Here is a 22,342-nt window from a genome sequence, read left to right as displayed (position 1 = left end):
TGGACAGACATTAGAAGTTACAAACACCACGCTGTCTCAGGCCTATAACGCCATTTCAGATGCATTTACCTCTGGCCAGGTATGCCTTAATCTCTCTATTTAACAGTTCTCCAGTTATTGTATACAAAGATTAGCTAAAATGTATTTTATAAAGTAAGTGGCTGTTTGCATAATTGCTTTTAGCCAATCATGTTGTGGCTCTTTTTGTTTTACATTTTGGAAAATGTAATACAATTTATGGTGTGCATTTATGCTTCAGTTTTTTTAAGTAATTGTGAAAATAGTCAATTCTTGAATTAGTTTTTCAAAAAGGTCACAATTCTTCAGGTGTCAAAAACTGTAGGGCTTCCCGGAACCTATACTTTTCTGTTGGATTCCTCTCTGTCCAATGTGACCGTGTACATCACTGGGGATATACCTACTTTTACCCTCTTCAGCCCCACAGGTGAGCCAGCATGAACAGGTTACTCCAGAATTCTCCGTAGCTTGCAGGTGGCTGATCAGTTTATCTGTGTAAGGGCTCTACTATGGGCATATGGTGGGTGAGATGTCAGCTTTGTCTGATTCATTGTGTGCAATTGTCATTTTTATTCCTGTCAGGTGTGTTTCAGTCTAGTTCGGTGACAGATGGCCCTCTAGGTATCGTCCAGACTGTGGGGAATCTAAGGAAAATGAAACTCAATTCTGACAGCCCGACAGGGGAATGGAAAATCGCTATTGCCTCCGTAATTTACTACACTGTTAAAGTGACTGGTAAAGTTTTATTTTCTTTCAGGTCATTTGACATTTTTTATTAAAAAAGTTACATTGTAAATAATTATTGAAATAAACTCAGTATAAACACAAAGAATTAGTATGAGCTTTATTACAATTTCATTTGTGTGTGTTTGTGCACAGTACAACGCTTTTAATCTGGAATATTGTTTCATTGTGAGTGCAGGTCAAAGTTCGGTGAACATCCACTCTTACTTTGTGGAGATAAATAAGGGAAGTCATTCAAGTTCATGGGCACAGACTTTCACTCGCCCTTCTATTGGTACAATACCTTTGTATTTATATTTGTTTGTTTTTGTTTGAAATTTACAAATGACACCCTTTTTCCATACCTGTGGTTTGTTGATTAGGTCAAAGCGCCACCTTGTTTCTCTCTGTGACTGGAGGCCAATCGGTCACAGTGACTGACTTACTTCTAGTTAATGCTTTAGGAGATACAGTTGCTAATGGGACCATCAAATCAGTGGGTGGGATAGACTACCTGGTTACCATAAACAAAATCCCTGAGGGTGCATTTGGGATCCAGCTGAAAGGACTGTTGAAGAGACAGTCCAGAGACAGTCACCTATTAACCACAAAGGATCTAGAATAACAATTAGGGTGAGATTAAAAACCAGATATTTCAAATATGGTTAACAAGTCATGGATCATGACACAAACAATTCTAAATTATTACAATGAAATTATTTCTTTACCTAATTGGTAAAGCATGGTGCTAGCAACACCAAGGTCATGGGTTTGATTTCCAATTACATTATATGCATTGATCTAGTTTACTGTGTTAAATTTATTGCAAGTTGGAAGAAAGTATTTACTAAATTCACAAATTAAACACTTGCACAAAAGTACATTTTAGGGTTTAAAATAGGGTTATGTCAAAAAGCTGTCAAGTTTAATTTTTACACATTTATTATTCCTCCACAGACCCAAACACTTAACACTACAACAACGCCCGGAGTTCCTTCATCGTGAGCACTGAAACCACTGAAGGACTCTATCTTATTCGTGGCAGGAACAACCAAGGTTTCAACGTGACTGTCCCCCCCACCCTGCCTCTGAAGTCGGGAGGAAGCGTTCCAGGAATCGTAATGTTGATGGTTCCCTCTGATGCAGACCTTGGGACTGATATCACGCTCACCTTAGATGCAGAAGCTCCAGGGTTCATTGACCTGAATTATGCCACACTGCGACTCACTGTCTCAGCTGCAAGCAAGATTTACAGTAGTTGGTACCCATTCTTCACGTGTCTGTCGCTTTCTTGGGTATTTGTTTCTCATTTTGTGTGATAAGGTATCTGAACTTCTGAATTAAATATTGTTAAAGAATCAATTATCCATTTATATAGGTCTCTTGATTTATGAAGTATAGGGCTTTTGCATAGGAATCATAGTTTGAGAACTATTTTTATTAAGTAAACAAATTTGCTTTTTTACATTTACCTGCAAGCACTTTGTGTCGGAAAATGACTGTACATTTTTTCATGTCACAATCAATGTTGATGTTTTGAATGATGCAGTCTTTGTCTGGAAATGAGTAAATAATTTAAAATAAAAAAAACTGTCTATCAGCATTACATTAGTGTAATGAAGTTCAATAAAATGGAAGGAAGGAGACGGGAACCGGCGAACATTTAACAAAACTTTAATCAAATAAAACAAACAATAAACACGGAAGTAAAAGACCGGCAGCGACATCAGGGTAGACTGCCGGCTATAAACCATAAACACAAACTTAACATATGTCCGGGCCCGGTCCTCTCTCGTCAACAGTCCTGCAGCTTGGAAAAAAATCTTTGGCCTTCACTGAATGAAGGTACAGCGCATGCAGGAGGTCAATGGTAGTCATCCATAAAATTTATTCTGTTGCGTGTTGTTATATATAAAGTGTGTCCCAGGGTGTTAACCTCACAATATTTGTCAATTTTGTTAATCGTAAACCCGATTTGAATAAACATTAATCCTGGTTAATTATTTGACCAAATTATCAGAATCACAAAGAGCTTTATTGCCAAGTGTGCTTTACACACACAAGGAATTTGTCTTAGTGACAGAAGCTTCATAGTGCATATATAGTTGGAAGTGACAAGTCATGTTTTTTGTCACACCATATAACAAATGTGTGGTATATTTGTCAACTACCCATTTGCATCATACTCTGATAAAGCATACTAATGAGAGACAATGATTGTCAGATATTTGGGTTGTGCTTATACATGTATGACAATGTGTCTACACCGGATGCGACCAGTGCGATGCGACACGACAAAAGACATTAGAAATACATTAGAACACATTAACATTTTCCACACAACGCTACAAACCCACTTTAGCTTGATCACATTTATAAACGACAGACACAGCTGTACGATTATTTCCGAAGACATACAACGCGTGCAGGGGGGTTTGGGGCGGCGGAACTAAAGCATGTGCGCACCCATTGCCAACAAAACACAGACATATGACTCAGTTTAACTTACCGCGTGCAGTTCATGTCTGGCATCTTTTAGCACTGGGACCATGCCATCAATCAGTTTCAAATGATCTCCAAATCCAGCGTTATATCCAACGTTTATATAACATTCCTCACCGAAATGCAATGAACAAACAGATACACCTCCCCTTCTCTCAGTTTCTTTATTTAGGTTTTTCTGAAAGAATTGCCCAAGAAGGAACTAAGAAAAATTGTTATGAAAAAGATGTTCATGTTCGAAAAAACTTTCAGAAACGTATACAAATCGTATCGAGCACAGAAATAATTTGTCATACGTCCAATTCGTTTTTTGACAAGTTGACCATGTCAAGCATGAGAAGGGTTTCTAATAAACACGTTTAACATGTAAATAAGTCAGAATGCATGAAACACTGTTGCACGGCTGTTTAAGAACAAGCAGGTTGTCAAGTCGCGTCCGGTGTAGACATGGTGTAAAACAAAAAACAAAAACGTTGACACACTACAGCTCCAAAAGTAGAAAAATAAATTATTGCATCAACCAAAGTTGAGCATCCTCATTGTGCTTTCTGCCTTCTAGATTTGTGTGATGTAATCTGGCTGTTGGCAACCAATAGAACATTAATTCCTGTAATTCCTGTTTGAATAATGCACAAAACACACTTCCAATGGAATTTTGTAATGGTTTTAATGGAAACAATTAGAATTTCTAAAATGTTTTTATTGTTTTATTTCAGCAGGGTAACTATACCCATACTGTTTCATACTATTGACAATATTGAGCTGAAGCTCGACTTTGCAAAATTGCAATTAGATATTTTGCCCAAATCGCACGGGCCTTTTTGTAATAATTTCCCTGTCGGGTCGACTTTCTCCGGAGATCCTTATTTGGTGTCTTTCTCAAGGCGTAATTTCCTCACATTTGTGAACAGAACGAAGAGATGCTGCGTGTGGATGCTGCAAGTGACAGGTGGTTTGTTTGTGTCAGTTTTGTTATATGTGTAGCGGGATGTGGATTTTAATGGTACGCCCCGCTAGATCGGGTGAATGGTTTGTTCCTGTAAGTGACCGGCTGGTCGCCAATATTGGAATTAGCATCGGGGATAAGAGCATGGCGTTTGTGCCAGTTACAACATAGTAGTCTTGAGGAACGCGTTTGTGAAAATGCACCTGTAGCAATCGTGTAGTGGGAGTCCTGGTTGTATGTTTCCAACTGTCCAGGTAGGAGTTTGTCCGTTGCGTTGCTGGCCGCTTGTTTGAATGATTGATGACTTGAATATGATTTTCTTTGCAGCGGGAGTGTGGGGTTTATGGTCCGTACTGAACGGCTTTCTCAGTGTGGGGGCTGAAGGTGGTCAGAGAGGCGGAGCTGTTACAACTTCCAAAGCGGGTCCTCCGCTAGTACAGACTCGTACTACGCTGCTGTTTTGCCTTCAATTAATTTTCTTTCTGACTTAAGTTTGCTTGGGTTACCGTCTGGTTTTGATTTGGACATAATCTGTATTTTTGGTTTGTTTGGGTCTCTACGGAGTTCTCCCGTTTTTATTTCTTTTTGTTGATTTTATATTGAAGTTTTGTTTGCCTAGTTTGGGGTTCCAATTAATTTAGGACTGTTGTTCTTCCTATGTGTCATGGCCACTGCCTCGTGAGTTACATCAGTACTGTTGTGTTGGGGGACGAACTAAGGGGGGGGGTTATCATTCAGTTTATGTCTCCTGTTATTTGATTTGCTGTGGTCTGGGTTGCCGTGTTTGTTTGAGTTTAAGTGTGACTTTGGGGTGGCTTTAACTTGGTGTGCCTGCCCTCGGTGGTGTCCCCAGCCCTGTACTCACTGGCCCTATTCATGTTCATTTGCTGAATATTCCATTATAACCTGAATGCTTCGATTTATACTAACGCTTACTGTTGGTAATTAAGAGGTATCTGTATTCACCCATTAGCCTATGTTCACATGGGTATCTGTACTCATCCACTGCTCATGTGTATACGTGAATGTCCTAATATGTATCCTGGAATGTGTTTTAAAAGTAGGTTTATTAATTTAATAACTGCCATCCATGTGTCTCAGCTCTTGCCTGTGCGTTGTATCCTCACCGTCTTTGGTGTTAAATCTTGGGGTGGAAGTCCCTAGGTGGTGTAGTTTGTAAATGTGACATTTCATCAGGTCACATTTGCATATCATATATTTGCATGACGTGAACTCCATGCATGGGCCTACAATGTTCAGTGCGTTGCGCTAATCGGGTCTGTTTATGGTCTCTGTTTCAACTTTGTTTCGTCTTTATATCATCTGCCAAGGATTTGCAGTGTTCAGACTCGATCTGATTTAACAATGTGCTTGTTAAATATACCAACCTTTTGCAATGCGATGTATCAAATTTATTTTAAAATGTATTTTACCTTGTAATCAAAACAAATGGGTTAGAAATGTTACTTGTTCAACTTAATAGATGCGCTGCTGATGTTTAAGGTAAGATTCTCATAGGTGCACTATCACAGGCCATGTGTGACATATGACTCCATAAGACTCACCCATGCAGTTGAGCAGTGTCGAATCTCAATTTACGTAAAAAAAAAAATGCCTCCGCACAACCTGCAGTAGCAATAACAAACTGAGACATGTATAAGAAGCCAATCTTCCGGACTGCCGCTTTAAGTGATTATTGCAATGCAGGTTTTACTATTTTGAATAGCGCTTTAATTCCTAGGGGTGTGAAAAGATCTCGTGAGATTTAAACGTGACAAGATTTCTCGTCAAGGTGGAAAGCGGTCTTGTGCTAGCATCATGGAGTTTGATTGTGAAAAGTATTGAAGATGCCCCTGACACTTTTAAATTCTATTATAATTGCAGGTAGTGATTTTTCAGTGAATAAAACTCCCCGAGCACTACAACTTGGTCTGGATCCCTGCTTTGTAACGGGTCCTACCTCTGCAATACGTGTCCCCCACATGTTTACACATAGGGACTACAAGCATTTTTACAGGTAATTCATCTGACAACCACTGTATTACACACAGAAAATTGATTCCCTGTGGAGTGCCTTTTAAGAGACTTAAAAGTTTCTTTAGCAGGAGAGGAAATGAATGAAATACGAAAAGTGAGATAAAATGTGTTGCAATGCATGACAATTTCCATATTACTTAAGGTTTATCAGATTTTTTTTATTGTTTTTGTTCCACTTTTGTTTATCTTGGTTTTCTTGTATAGCTGCTGTTTTACTTTTTCTCATTCAGCTTCTCTTGTTGAAATTCACTCAACCATAAACAAAGGTTATGTCAGGATGACTGTCGTCAAATATTTAACCATAAGCATATATTTAAGGTTGGTGGAATGAAACCGTTCTGGGCAAACTCTCCGCCTGTCCATTGAGCCTTGCATGGACAGAGCGGGAGCGCAGCAATACATGTCCCCCCACATTTTACACATAGGGACTACAAGGCCATCAGCCCCCACTAGGGCGTCGAGGTCCCGGTTGGTGTCGGCATCCCTGCAGCCCCACACCTCCGTACCTCTGCCCGCGGCTCCGGTGCCCCCTCCTCAGGTGGCCCCCCAAAGACGGTGATTTTCAACGGAGGACATCAACTCCCTGCCAGGAAGCGGCTGGCAGGAGCCACCCGGGGAGACCCAGGACATCAGGCGCAGCTCCAGCCACGTGATCTGTGTCGAGCCGCATGGGATGATCCTTGCCACGTCCCACATCAAGCCGGGCCCTTCTCAGGGCCTGGTGCCCACTTGGTCTCCAGGAGAGCATCCTTCTCCCTGGTTGCCCACAGCATGCAACAGCCTCAATCTGATGTGGTGACATGCCACTTCTGCAGCCCTCTGCACTCTCCATGTGATTGTGCGTGCGGCAGCGAAGACCCGCTCGCCCCCCCTGGGCCCTGATCCTGGCGGGACAGCCATGCTGCCGCCACAGAACCTCTTTTTTGATTGTTAAGGAAATTCCACTGACTTGAACTTCCCCGGAGTTCACGGCCGGAATCCTGGTACCTGGACATGGAACACGGGGGAACCACGTGTTGCCCTTGTCTGACAGTTGGGAGATGATGAATGCCACTTTGGGTCGTTGGGTACGGTACAGGTGCGGTTGCATCTCCAGGACCAGTGAGCATTGGAGCAGAAATCCGTTGCAATCCTCCGCCGAACCAGGGAAGGGCGCCTGTTTGGGCATGGGACTGACGTTCACCGGAGGCGAAGCGGTGTCTTTGTCCTAAGAGACCGCACAGTGACTGTGTGTGACAGGGGGTTTAAGTGCAGGCAGTGATGAGGTAATGATGAGCTGCAGGTGTGTGTGATCAGTACTCGGGAGAGACTGCAGCATGGTGCTTGGGAGTGGGTGGAGCCTGGCGTGCCTGTGACAGTATTAAGGAAGTAATGCTTTACAGGATAACTTGTTTGCACAACACACAATATGAACAATGTCCAGAGAATTCAACTGTCACAACGCTCTGTCAGCCAAATCCTGCATTCGAGTCCATCAGAAACAGCCATCTGCCTCAAGTCTGTATCCTTTTCTATTCTTGAAATGAGAATTTATATTTGTATTTATTTAACAAGACTTTATCTTTACAGAAAAAATATTTTTAATGTTCATTTATCTTTGAACAAACTGTTGCCAGCAAATTACATACATGTAAATCTAAAATAAGTTACTGGCAAAATGCTGAATAGGGTTATAATTTCTACTGAATCTTTTCACAGTTTGTGTTTCCTGTGAAATCCAGCTCAAAATAGTAAACCTGTTCTTGCCAAGTCCATTTTTGACAAAAATAATTATTCAGAATATTTTTTTTTTACTTTCTTTTGACTAATATTTCAGTTTTTGCATTGTGGAAGCAGGGACTAATTAATATATTCATTGATCCGCTTATACCAAGTGAGGTAAGTGTACATGTTACATGAAAGTCATCTTAAGGAATGAAGAAAAAACCGTTTGCTGTTTTGATGCTCAAGATGGGTTTTAAGTGATAAGATTATGATTGCAGGGGGACTTTGAAATCAAGATAAATAGACTGTTGATTTCTAAAAAATAAGTAATAAAGTAAGTTTATGCTTAAACAAGTAAACATATCTAAGAATGTTTATATATTAGTACTGGTAACAACACAAAAATCCTAAGCAACCCCTATTGTATCTGATAAACTGAAACCAGCTTTGTCTGCAAACTTAGAGCAGTGATTCTTTCTCTTTCGATTTTATTTACCTAATCTCATTCAGCTTCTCTTTTGTTGAAATTCACTCATCCATAAACAGGTTCTGTCAGGATGACTGTAGTCAAATATTTAACCAATAGCATATATTTAAGGTTGGTGGAATGAATCTGTACAAACTCTCCGCCTGTCCATGAAGCCATGCAAGGACACAGCGGGAGCGCAGCAATTCATATCCCACCACCTGGGAAACCAGAACAGTTCATGATGCGTAACAGGATTCAATTAAATGATCTGACAGAAAATGAGCCTTACTTGCTTTAATGAGCATTACTTGCTAGCAAGTTTAGACATAGGGACTTTATAAGCATTGATTACAGGCAATTCATCTGACAATCACTGTAGTGTCCTAGAAGATAGCATAATTCCTGCAATAACCATCCATAGACTGTTGTTGTTTTAAAGGGATTTTATAATTATGATATATGATTTTACATCACCTACAAGTCTTTGCAATTCAAAACTTAAAAATTTTAAAGGGTAAATAATACGATATTGGCCTTGACCATGACATCTCCCGTATACATCACATACTTGCATTACTTTCAGACACACAAAAAATGATTTGTACTTTATTGCATTTATTTAATGAATCAATATACATTGATAAACTGTAGGAATAGGTGAACATATAGTTATAATTACACGTGTTATCTGTAAAACCATTACACTTTACTTGTTGATTTCAAGCATTCATTGACAAAATAAATAAAACCTAATATGGAAAGTCAATGAGGACTTATTTTGAAATGAACTAAAAGAAATGCCCGCACTTCTACGTGCAGTCACGTTAACTGCATTTTTGGGAAACGCACATGAATAGATGACCTGGGAACCATAGCCTAATGCTAATTCACACTGATCACACAAACTTTAAAAACATGCCAACAAACGTGTTGGATCAATGAAAATGTTGGTGTTTCTTAGTGTTTGGTTGTGTTTGTTGGTTTGGTGTGAATTAGCATTGAAAATGGAACAGAAATTGACATTAAAAAAAAAAACATAAACTTAATGTAATGTCATTTTTTGGAGTATCCTTGCAGAAGTAACATTGTGGATAAAAAGCTGATGATTAATAGAATATTTTAAATGAATGATTAAAAAATGTATTGTTTGAATTTTCACATAGGACCTCTGTTTGTGGGCAGTCATGACATCAATGATTGCAGTAACTATGTTTCTCCTCTGGGGGGCCGTTCAACCCCCCTGGACGACAGCTTTCAAAGCCCTCTCTTCTCCTGGCTCCCTCACCCATCGACAAATCACTGAGATGGCCATTCTGCGCAAGACTGCACAAGTGTGCCGTGACATTGCCATTGCTGGAGGACAAGACTTCATGCTACCTGTAAGAACCAAATACTAAACATTTAGGCATCAATACAAACCAGTTAGAGCAGGTCCATATATATGTCCAGTAAACATTGCACACCTCCATCCCATAAAAGTTTTGCAGCATTCCCCTTACTCCTGGGGGAGTTCTCTGGGTTCAGGCCAAATTCTGAGCTCACCTTAAACATCACACCTTATATGGATACATTATCATATCCGATCATATCTAATACCGATGGGTCTGTATAATGGGTTTAAATTGAAAGAATCTTTTAAAACTACACTTGTTTCAGCAACCAAATGTAGTGCCGATTTATATTTCTGCCGGTGCTCAAACCGCCAAAAGTCCTACACATATACGGTACATATAGAATTCTCACTTTTAGAATTGTTTCAATTAAGACTGATCTGTTTACTCATTTCATTTTATTTCTTCAGCAGTACATCAACACAATATGGGAGATTTGTGCAAATCTATTTTTTGTATGATGTAGTCTGAATGATTAGTGAATATATTTATTTATCAATGCATTGATCTTATAATAATTGTGATCTCTTAATATTATGAGAAATGTGACAAATTTTGACCAATCATTTTCTGTAATTTCCACCCTTCGTATACAGATTGACAACACATTGACTGTACATGCTGTCCAGAAAGCCTGCACGAATTTACGCTCTGTCTACTTCACAAACGGCCTGCAATCTGCTATTTTTCAAACTTATTTATGGAATGCTTTCGTGGATGGAAATCAGATCAGTGCTGCATGGCATTGTGATGCTGAAAAGATCAGAGAAGGGCAGATGATCATTACTGATGGTCTGGACAAAGTGAAAGTCAACATAGATTCCGAAAGCTATGTGTTTGCCCGCATGAGTCTGGGTTTCATATGTCATACTTTACAGGTAAGCTAGACTGTGAGAATATAGTGTGTATTATTTTTGAATTTATAGTTTGTATCTCCTTATACATAATAATGTTTTATAAACGGTCAGTTCTGGTCCTTGATTCTGATTGGCTGAGCAGGGTTCCAAGCCCTGATTCTAACGGCTGACTGCATTACATAGCCAAAATATCACTTTATTTACGTTATTTTATGAAACATTGCGACGCATATGGAATGATAGTTTCTTAAAAGCAAAAAACCCTGCAAAGCAGTGCGTTACAGTGCATTATAACAGCTCAGAAGGTTTTAGACAACGTCCTATGCTGTTATAAAATACTCTGTAACCCACTGCTTCTTGCTTTAATTTACACTAACTATCGCTGTTCTACCTTTTCCAATCACATATCAGATCATAGAGGCATTTAATTTCCATAAATTAAGAAAATATTTTAAAAGAGGAAGTTTTTATCCACAAAGCATATGTAAAAAATAGGGGTAAGTCATGGGCGATTCTAGGTTTTCAAAATTAGGGGGCTCAGCCTCCAATTATATATAGCCACTCTCTAAGCACCGCATACTGTATTCATTATGAAATTTATTAATTAGGAAAGAATATGGAGAATAAAGACAAGTTATTGTTATTCAAATTTATCGATCAATCTGTAACATTTACAATTCAAAGGGACAACAACAGCCACAAATCCATATAAATGTCACAATCAACTGCTGAGTCATTATTAAGTCGAGGGAATAACTTTGATATGATGTTTTCTGCCGTCACTCACCTATCACAATCACAAAAAGATTTTAATTAATAATAAAAATACTGAAGCGTCTGAAAAACTACTTCTAGGCTTCTAGGTACGCTTTGGTTAAATCAGAACCGTGGCAGTCTGAACTAATAGTCTGCCCGTCTTCTTTCCGGGGCTCTCAAATCTTCCTTCAGCTCTCTATAACTAGGTGCAGAGAAATATAACAGCTCTTATTCATGAATGATTTCTGTGCGCTACAATATCATCATGATCGTTTTCTAAAGTGTGCCGTCATTGGTGTGAAGTGATTTCAGATTTTCTTAATCAGTGTCTTATATTAACTTATTTATAGTGAGAGTATTGTAGATTGTTTTAGTAATGTAAAGTAAATGGATGTGTTTTGTGAACAGGATTTCTACAGCCACAGTAACTGGGTGGAACTGGGAAACACTGCTCCTTTCAGCAACATGATCAAAAAGGTCTTCATTGACAACATAGCAGGTATAGGCCTAGTGGTACATGTTCCCCTGTGAAATTGTTGTCTCATTAATATTTTTTACTTTTACATAAATGCCTTCTGTGATAGCTCACTGTTATCTAAACATGCAAAGTGTGTTAATGACAGAAATTTTAACTTTTAATTACACTCACTTAAAGGATTATTAGGAACACCTGTTCAATTACTTATTAATGCAATTATCGAATCAACCAATTCAGCAGTTGCTTCAATACATTTAGGGGTGTGGTCCTGGTCAAGACAATCTCCTGATCTCCAAACTGAATGTCAGAATGGGAAAGAAAGGTGATTTAAGCAATTTTGAGCATGGCATGGTTGTTGGTGCCAGACGGGCCGGTCTGAGTATTTCATAATCTGCTCAGTAACTGGGATTTTCACGCACAACCATTTCTAGGGTTTACAAAGAATGGTGTGAAAAGGGAAAAACATCCAGTAGACGGCAGTCCTGTGGGCGAAAATGCCTTGTTGATGCTAGAGGTCAGAGGAGAATGGGTCGACTGATTCAAGCTGATAGAAGAGCAACTTTGACTGAAATATCCACTCGTTACAACCGAGGTATGCAGCAAAGCATTTGTGAAGCCACAACACGCACAACCTTGAGGCGGATGGGCTACAACAGCAGAAGACCCCACCGGGTACCACTCATCTCCACTACTGATAGGAAAAAAGGCTACAATTTGCACGAGCTCACCAAAATTGGACAGTTGAAGACTGGAAAAATGTTGCCTGGTCTGATGAGTCTCGATTTCTGTTGAGACATTCAGATGGTAGAGTCAGAATTTGGTGTAAACAGAATGAGAACATGGATTCATCATGCCTTGTTACCACTGTGCAGGCTGGTGGTGGTGGTGTAATGGTGTAGGGGATGTTTTCTTGGCACACTTTAGGCCCCTTAGTGCCAATTGGGCATCGTTTAAATGCCACGGCCTACCTGAGCATTGTTTCTGACCATGTCCATCCCTTTGACCACCATGTACCCATCCTCTGATGGCTACTTCCAGCAGGATAATGCACAATGTCACAAAGCTTGAATCATTTTAAATTGGTTTCTTGAACATGACAATGAGTTCATTGTACTAAAATGGCCCCCACAGTCACCAGATCTCAACCCAATAGAGCATCTTTGGGATGTGGTGGAACGGGAGCTTCGTGCCCTGGATGTGCATCCCACAAATCTCCATCAACTGCAAGATGCTATCCTATCAATATGGGCCAACATTTCTAAAGAATGCTTTCAGCACCTTGTTGAATCAATGCCATGAGAATTAGGCAGTTCTGAAGGGCGAAAGGAGTTCAAACACAGTATTAGTATGGTGTTCCTAATAATCCTTTAGGTGAGTGTATATATACAGGTTAATTTATTTAATCAGTTATCTCGTTTTTAGTTTCAGAATTTTACACCATCAAATTGTATAGGCACTGGGAGATCTTTACTAAGAAAGGACTAAGAATGGGCCTCTACTGATAATATCTGAAGGCCAGATTTTGTATACCTTTCTAATATTAATCATCATAAGACATTGAACATGCAAAGAAAGGCAAACTGATAGAATGGTCCATACCTTTAAGGTTTTGTTAACACAAGAAGGTTGTATTTGTTTACAATGGAAACGCATTCTGTTAACATAAGTCACATCCCCTTGAAGCCCGAGCAGGTATACGTCACCTAATTCTAACCTCAACCCGGAAGTAATTTATGAAACAGCGCTGTTTTAATGGAAATAAATCTTGGTGATGTTTTAATGCTACAAGTTATTGTTTAAATGTTATTAAATACCTAAATACCTTAAATGTTATATGCAGTTGCAATATGATCAGCTGCAGACAGACCCCTCTCGCCAAATTACAAAATAAAAAGCCAAATATAACGTGCACAATGACTTTTCAATTCCTGTTGTGATTACACCTGTTTCAAAAGATTCATGTATTTGTAATGGCCACATTGACAAGTCTCAACTATTGCTACCTTTTAACCTGTTAATGTGATGTTTGCATGTCTAGGTCCTAACATGAAAACATGCAGAAACTGCAATGGAGGTGTTTGCAGTGACAATATTCTCCCTGAAATCAAAGTGAACAACCTCCTAACCTCAGGATATTTTGGTCTTCTCTCCTCCTCCAAACCCGAGGGTAAGAAATATTTTCCTAACATAACGTAGAACAGGTTAGATGCTGCTCTGGCTTTAAGGCTATACTGTCAGTCAATGAGTGTGTTACACGAAAACTGTCTTAAGCCGATTATGTTTGACTATATAAGTAGAAAGCACCTTGGGCACATATCCTAGTCTAGGCTTCAGCCTGACCATACAATCATCCTTGCTACACTCCAAACAAGCAGTGTTTGTAGACTGTGCATGTAAGTAACTCACTCTCTTACCACATGCTAACGCAAGGAAATGAGAGCACATTCAACTCTGCTGTATGCAGCATTTCAAAGGTCGGTCCGGAGAGTGCATTAAGCACCAAGGATAACTCCCAAACACCCATCATGTTGGGGCGAGATGGGAACTGCCGTGCACCTCTTAAGAATCCAGCGAAGAGATGATGCTTTCCGACTGCACGGCCATCGATGGGTAGATAAAAGGCCAAAATAGAAACCACATACACATTCAGTGTGGATGGCATCTGCCCCGCATCTAGATAATCCCGCAGAAACGACAGGACGATCGATACATCACAGCTAGTTGCATCTTCGTTTCTTGTCTTACAGCATGAGACAGAAATCTGCCATTTCAAACTGTAGAGACGTCTGGTCGATGGGGCTCTCGCTTCCTCGATCGTTTCCAAAAATCATTGTGGAACATTCAGCAGATGCTCCTCGCGCTGACCTGGTTCCATAACTCCAGTCTGGGGTGCCACACCGAGCTGCTCACCACCGTAAGGGGATCAGCCACAGGGTAGTCATGAAGTTAGTGCGAGCGAATGCCATCCAGATGATTGATATAGGACACCACCGTTGTGTTGTCCGGCCGAACCAGGGCATGTTGATCCTTTATGAGAAGGAGAAAGCTTCGCAAAGCTAAAGATAGCTGGCGCCTGTGGTTCTCCAGTACATCTTGTGACTGGGCTATAATGATCCATTCGTCCAGGTAATTCATGACGCAAATTCTACTCTGCTTGAGAGGGGCAAGCGCATTTACACATTTTGTGAACGTTCTGGGCGCCAACCCCAGCCAGAATGGGAGAACTCTGAACTGGTACACTGTGCATTCAAACACAAACCTCAGAAAACATCTGTGACGTTGGGCTGTCTGCACATGAAAATAGGTGTCTTTTAGATCCACCGATATAAACCAGTCCCCGGGCTGAATATGTGCAGGGATCTGTTTTACTGTTATTATTTTGATTGAACATTTCGCCAGCGTGCAATTCAGCGGTCTCAAATACAGAATAGGGCAAATGCCCCTGCCCTTTTTGGGGACTAGGAAGTAGCGGCTGTAAAGACCGCTCTCCACATCCTCCACTGGAACTTCTTCTATCGCCTGCTTCTCTAGGAGATAAAATAATCTCTGCTTGTAAAACCGGAGTGTCTTTGTCCCGCACGTCCGACATCATCACACCGTTGAAACGGGGTGCTCTGCGTGCAAACTGAAGTGTATACCCGCTTATGACTGTGCACATTTCCCACTCCAACAGTCCTGGAAGCACACGCCATGCGTCCGAATAGCGCGAGAGGGGTCGAATCGTATTGAGCGTGAAAATCTTTTGGTTTGATCTTTTTTGCAAACTTTATTGGCATAACACATGTCAAACATTTTTCGAAGTCGACTGCAACATGCAAGTTCCAAGCTCCTGCCGAACGGTTTTTGCTTGAGCCGTTTATGACATTTCCCCAATAAAAGAAAACCGTTTTACGTTTACGTGACCTTACACATATCAGCTTATTAAGCATAATCAGCCTAAAACCAATGCAATTTCCCAAATTTACATTTATGCATTTGGCAGACACGTTTATCCGAAGCGACTTTTGCATTTATACTATACAATTGTTTCTAAGTACTGTATGTGCAATCCCTGGGACTGAACCCATAACCCCTGAGCCAAAGGAAAGCGAAATACAGAAATACAGTCATGACATAGCTCAAGATGGCATAATGAGATTAGTTAACTTTAACTTCTCTTTCCTCTCAGGCAAGTGTAGCCATGGTGGGTATTATGACAGGACCAGTTCTACAGCACCTACTGGAGGTATCAATAAAGATGAGGTCATATCAGAACACGGCATCTATCACCGCAGCGCTGCAGATCTGGCCATCAGTGCTACCATGGAACTGCTGGAGGACATTAGACTGGCCAAAGGCAATTCAGCCTTTCTTCGGTATAACAGCCATTTTTCTTAGACATTCGGTTTGTTTGTGAAAATGACAGTGAAGCTTTTTGAAGTTTAAGTGAAATAACATTACCTGAGGGGTTGAGCAACAGATGTAGCATAGAAAGCAATGCACGTACACAAATGCACACACACAGGAAAGACAAATTCTCAGTGATCCTGACTGATTTAATTATTTTAGCATAAAAGGATAAAATTTGTATGACAAAAAAACGCCTATAACATTTGCTTTGTTTTTCACAGTAAGTACAGTATGTGAAGTAATTGATTTCCTACCTTCTTTCTCTCAGATTGATGGGGATGAATAAGACCTCAGTGCTGGCTTTTGTGATTGACACCACAGGCAGTATGTCTGATGACATCGCAGAAGTCAAGAGAGTGTCCTTAAATATCATAGACAGCAGGAGAGCATCGGCAGAAAAACCTTCAGAATACATACTAGTTCAATTTAATGACCCAGGTAGACCTGTTATGCTATTACCATATATAAACTACTTGATTAAAATGTGTAGCTGTTGTAGAGGACATGAAAAGTATAGCTACAGTAGAGGGTTGGAGTAACATCTCAAATTGTGATATATGTTGCAATTGTTCTCGCTGTGTTATAGTCTGCATCCAATGTCATGAAATTTGAATAGTATTGATAGCAACTATAGTTAAAGTTGTATCGACAACTATCTGCCAAACAATGTTTCTATGATATAAAGGTCAAACACACTTCTGAAATTTGTTTCTGCAGTCAGAGATGTAGAAACTACTAACACAATTAAAAAGATTAATACATAATATAATCATTAAAATACTCTTAATACAGTAACTGATTGCTAAAGTTCATCAGGTGCACAGCAAATGGCCTTGTTATTGCTCTTACCTACCTTTACCTCAAAGGGATAGTTCACCCAAAAATGAAAATTCTCTCATTTACTCACCATCTTGCAATTTCAAACCTGTATGACTTGCTTTCTTCTGCAGAACATGAGATAAGAAGATATTTTGAAGAATGTTGTTCACTGGGCGTTTGTCTGTTACAGACATTCTTCAAAATATTTGATTTTGTGTTCCGCGGAAAAAAAAAAGTCTTTGGACTTTGGAACAAATTAAGGGTGAGTAAATGATGACAGAATTTTTTATTTTTAGGTGAACTTTCCCTTAAAGTGCTTTTGTTATTCCTCATAAGTTCTGCAATAATGCGTGTGTTTGCTGACTTCAGATTTTGGGCCACTGATAAGGACTGAAAATGCACAGCTTTTCATAGAGAAAATAAATTCGCTCACTGCTAATGATGGAGGAGATGAACCAGAAATGTGCTTATCAGGACTCCAGGTAAGCATATAGTGTGTAGGTACTGTATATAGTTAGATATTCGGTTGTAAACCTTCATGATGATCCTGTTATGAACAACAATCCATGACAAAGCCTAATGCCACACTTCCTTTCTGCACAAAAATCAGCACCAAATTCTTTCTTTGCTCGATCTGACTGGGCCAGTTATAACAAGTCTCCACCAGTGGTTGGGTGGGATTATTCTTTGTCCAAACAAAAATTGTGTATTAAATTATGAAGAAAAGAAATAGAAAGAAATAATAATTTTGTAATTCTGTTTGGTGATGTTATAAAGCCTTAAAATTGGAAATCATAATAATTCTGGTCATTCTGTTTTTGTCGTCACATGGTTATTCAGCTGGCACTTGCAGCAGCTCCTCCATCTACAGACATTTTTGTTTTTACTGATGCTGGAGCCAAAGACTTTGCCTTACTAAGCACAATTAAGGCCATGATAGAAAGCACCAAGTCAAGAGTGAGTTCCTTCAGCTCTCTCACTTAGAAATGTTGAAAAGCCTTTACTGTTTATAGTTCTTCTTTGCATCTTTGTTTTACTATCTGTTTGCTGTGTTCCCAATACCCAGGTAAATTTCATGCTGACAAAAGTTTCATCATTACGCAAGAAACGAGATGTCTCACAATCTCAGCGTTTCTTATCAAGATCAATGATCTCGTCAGAATTACAGTTGTACAGAGACCTGGCGCAGGCTTCTGGTGGACAGGCCATAGAGGTCACAAAAAGTACACTGTCACAGGCCACTACTGTCATTATGGATTCATCTGCCCCTACTCTGGTTTGTTAAACTTATAATAATAAAAATATATATATTTTTAAATGTAATTATACACTGTAGTTCAGTGGTAAGAACATTAACAACGCAAGGTTGTGGATTCGATCCCAAGGGATTGCAGATAGCTATGTAAAATGTATAGGATAATGCAATGTAGGTCGCTTTGGATAAAAGTGTCTGCCAAATGCCTAAATGTAGATGTAAAATATTATAGGTTTAAAGGTGATATACAGTATATAAATATATATATACATTTTTTTCAATTAGATTATATACTGTATAGGTCATATTTTTCTTTGTTTTTTTAAGGTGACTGTTCTTCAAGTAGTGGGAAGTCCAGCCAATCCAGAAAACATATATTTTCTGTTGGATTCATTTCTGTCCAATGTGACAATGTACATCACTGGGGTCTCCCCAGTCTTTACCCTCTACAATCCCACAGGTGAGCTAGCATACATAGCATTCTAACAATCTATATTATTAGCCATACATTCTAAGATTTCAGAGAAAATGCTGAGAGATAATCAGCTGTAGGAACATTGAGGGATGAAAGAAGTATTGCAGCAGACACAGTAAGAGAAAAGCAGCCAATAAACATTTGAGAAAATAAGATAATGGTTCATAACTAGATTGCACCTACTCGTATCCATGTATTTGACCAGGTGTATGCACCCCAATAAAAAAGTCCCCTTTAAAGAGTTGATATGTGCCTGCTCTCTCTTCTTTAGGAGCGTCTCAGTCAGGTTTAGTGGCAGATGGTCCTCTGGGAAGCATCCAGACTGTGGGGAATCTGTGGAGTGTTAAATTCAAGTCTGATTACCAGACAGGAGAATGGTGGATCAGTATCAACTCCTCTAACCCCTACACCATAAAAGTAACCGGTAAGAGAGTTTCATAGAGATGTCATTTGAAAAAAAAATTCATTGCCTACATTTAGGTCAGGACCAGTGTTGGGTGTACCTAGTTACTAAGTAATTAGTTACTGCAATTTAATTACTTTTCCCTTGAAAAAGCAAAGTAAGGGATAATCTATTTTTTTCTGTGATTGAATTACAGTTACATCTGATGTAATTAAAGTAAATACTGTGAATTTTTATGTCAATTCCACCATTGCACACACATATTACACAAAGTCTAACTTTAAAATGTGTGCTTTAATGTATCATTCTCACAGTTTTAGTTCTTTAGTCAGTTAATATGAATCATTTATGTAGTTATTTATTTTAATGAATTAAAAGAGCCGTTTCATGTCTGTCCTTGAATCACTTAACTAATCAAGGTGGTAGGATATAGAAAGTAATAAAATACTTTTAATAATTTGTACAGCCATCTAATTAAACTATTGAATATGTCATGATTACTTGCTCTACACTGCTCAGGACATTTATGTAGTTTCAGCTACAATATTGATTCTTGAATGTTGCTGTAAATTATATTCTCCTAAAGGAAAGAATGAAAAGCATGTGTCATGTTTATTGACCCTTTAACACAGGTCAGAGTTCTGTTGACTTTCTTTATAACTTTGTGACATCTGAGGGACTTCAGGGTGACTTCACTCCCAAAGACAACCGGCCTTTAAGCGGTAATGATCTTTATTATACAGTACATGCATAGTAACTAGGCGGTTGAAAGATACAGAAAGATTTTGGGGACCACTAAACAGTTTCATAACATATACTGAAAAAAATGTGTAGTTGTCAGACATAAAAAAATATTCTGATCAATCATGAAAAACATGTTTAATTATCGTATCTTAATTATCTTCTGTAATCATAGGTCAGAACGCCACCCTGTTTGTCTCTGTGACCGGAGGTGAATCAGTCACAGTGACTGACGTACTTTTAGCTGAAGCTTTGGGGACAAAAGCTGTTTATGGAACCATCCAATCTTTAGGTGGGACAGACTACCTGGTTCATGTACAAAGCCTCCCAGAATGGGCATTCGTGGTCCAACTAAAAGGGCAGTTGAGTGGATCACCTCGATCCTCAGCTGTTCAATTCCAGAGACAGTCACCTACTCAACAAAGAAGCTCTGGCATAAAAATGATGGTGAGCTTAAACATGATAAATGTGTCTCAAGGTCATGTTGCTGATGTATATGACTTTACAGCAAAATAGAAATGAACTTAAGTTGATTTTAAATAAAAGATTGGACTAACATTACTACACAGTGTCACTCCATACGTTTCTTTATCAGGCCGAATCACAGAACGCTTTGCAGCCTGGAATCCCTTTGAATGTCAGCTTTATATTGACTAATAATGGAACAGCAGGCAACTACACCATACGAGCCAAGAATGACCGTGGTTTCAAAGTGTCTGTCCCCAGCTTCTTGAACCTAGAGGCAGGGGGAAGAGCTCAAGGAATCGTAACACTTACTGCTCCCTCCAACACAGACTCTGGGACGGATGTCACACTCACCATTGAGGCAGAAGCTCCAGGGTCAGCTGACCTGAATTACGTGACACTGCGGTTGACTGTCATTGCTGAGGTAAAAGCTTACTCGACCAATTAACGTTTTTCATGACATTTACATTTATTACTGCTACCGTAGATCTACTGCTATTCCAGTCTCTAAAATGTTATTTGATTCTTGTCTTACATCCAAGGTAACTGATGTCTCCAGACCTGTCTGTCAGCTCATGAGCATCAAATCTGACTGCCCTTTGGAGTGCAGCAGTGCTTCATGGGAACTCTCTGCCAACTTTACAGATGGTAATGGTACAGGCATGGTCAGAGTGTTCGTAAACCTCGGCAGCGGCTCTCTCAGCATAAGTCCTGCCATAAGTGAGAATGGCACCAGTGTGGCTGTAGCTTTCTATAACGCTTCCTGCTGTTCTCCGGAGGTGGAGCTGGTGGCTGTGGATAAGGTGGGAAATGTGGGTACATGTTTTACTTCTATAAAGTCTCCGTCTGCAAATACTACCACAGTAAGGCCCGTCACAAGCACTGCATCCGGCTGCTTTGTGTTGTTTGTGTTCACTAAATATATTTTACTTTGCAACATAGTTATTTTATTTTTGTGGTGAAGGGAAGCTAAGACCCATACAGGAATATTATTATATATATTAGTAATAATATGCTGAATAGCTTACAGACATACTGTAGATTTACATGTTAACATAATGCAAGTACGCGTCTGTCACACTTACTGTACTGTTTATATAGGAGGGCTGACTGTTATGATTTTAATGTAACTGTTTAAAAATATATTTAAATGTACAATAATCATTGATAAATTTGTCTTGTAATGAATTAAAAAGTATTTGTGATATATAGAATCAGTAAACAAAAAAAGTTAACATTGATTTATAAATCTAATGATTATGTACCTTAATACCTGGTTGTCCATTTATCAATACATAAAATCCACTCTGTTTGTCCTATTTATTCTGAAATACACTGTCGGGAACAAAGGCACTGTGAAGACTTCTCCTTAAATTAGAAATTGCCACACAATGGTTCTTCAAACCTTTAAACAGAAACATTTCCATCCAACAATGAAATTGTAAACTGTAAACGTTTTTGCTGTAGTTGTGTAGCTAGTTGCCAGTAACTTACTCTAGATTTACATTTATCTAATTTATTGGCAACAGTTTGTTCAAAGATACATTAATATTAAACATTAACACGTCTTTATCTTTACAGAAAAAGACGATAAAATAACAGCCTCATGCAAAGCATTCTGGGAACCAGAAATCCACAAACCTTTTTGTCTAATTTTGGTCCCCAGACTGCTTTGCTTTATGCTGTTTTTTCCTGTAAGGATAAAGGTGTTCCTATATGATGCTGGAGCAAATTCAGAATTCATTATTGTAAACTTTCATAAATCCACACAAGTCACCTTCAGATGCATCCTCGTTAAAAGGAGTGGAGCAAGAACACATCCAGGGAATTTAGCTGTACTTGCATTATGAACTTTATTTTTATATAAAAGTACAATTTCAATTTGAGAAGAATTGTAAGCTTGGACTGGAGCTC

General features: G+C 39.2%; 1 protein-coding gene across 1 annotated transcript; it reads left to right on the top strand.

Annotated features, from left to right (window-relative positions):
* The first annotated feature begins 7,615 nt into the window (after nt 1-7,615).
* vwa10.2 (von Willebrand factor A domain containing 10, tandem duplicate 2) lies at nt 7,616-21,771 on the top strand. Its single transcript, XM_079462510.1, has 17 exons — nt 7,616-7,727; nt 8,043-8,104; nt 9,563-9,778; nt 10,387-10,668; nt 11,812-11,902; nt 13,920-14,048; nt 16,050-16,236; nt 16,539-16,708; nt 17,459-17,571; nt 17,930-18,046; nt 18,156-18,365; nt 18,672-18,804; nt 19,091-19,243; nt 19,855-19,944; nt 20,139-20,410; nt 20,559-20,852; nt 20,971-21,771. The coding sequence occupies exons 3-17, from the start codon at nt 9,584-9,586 to the stop codon at nt 21,388-21,390; spliced, it is 2,856 nt and encodes a 951-aa protein (XP_079318636.1). The 5' UTR covers nt 7,616-7,727; nt 8,043-8,104; nt 9,563-9,583; the 3' UTR covers nt 21,391-21,771.
* The last annotated feature ends 571 nt before the right edge of the window (nt 21,772-22,342 follow it).

The sequence above is a fragment of the Barbatula barbatula genome (assembly GCF_947034865.1).
Source record: "Barbatula barbatula genome assembly, chromosome: 8".
Classification (NCBI taxonomy): Eukaryota; Metazoa; Chordata; class Actinopteri; order Cypriniformes; family Nemacheilidae; genus Barbatula; species Barbatula barbatula.
Note: the sequence above shows the minus strand (reverse complement) of the source record. Positions and strands in the feature narration are given on the sequence as shown.

Bases quoted from the DNA above. Each gene is read 5' to 3' on its own strand.
- vwa10.2 (XM_079462510.1), top strand. From the start codon at position 9,584: ATGACATCAATGATTGCAGTAACTATGTTTCTCCTCTGGGGGGCCGTT. The intron at 11,903-13,919 runs GTATAGGCCTAG...TTGCATGTCTAG, and splicing joins CTTCATTGACAACATAGCAG to GTCCTAACATGAAAACATGC. The intron at 18,366-18,671 runs GTTTGTTAAACT...TGTTTTTTTAAG, and splicing joins ATTCATCTGCCCCTACTCTG to GTGACTGTTCTTCAAGTAGT.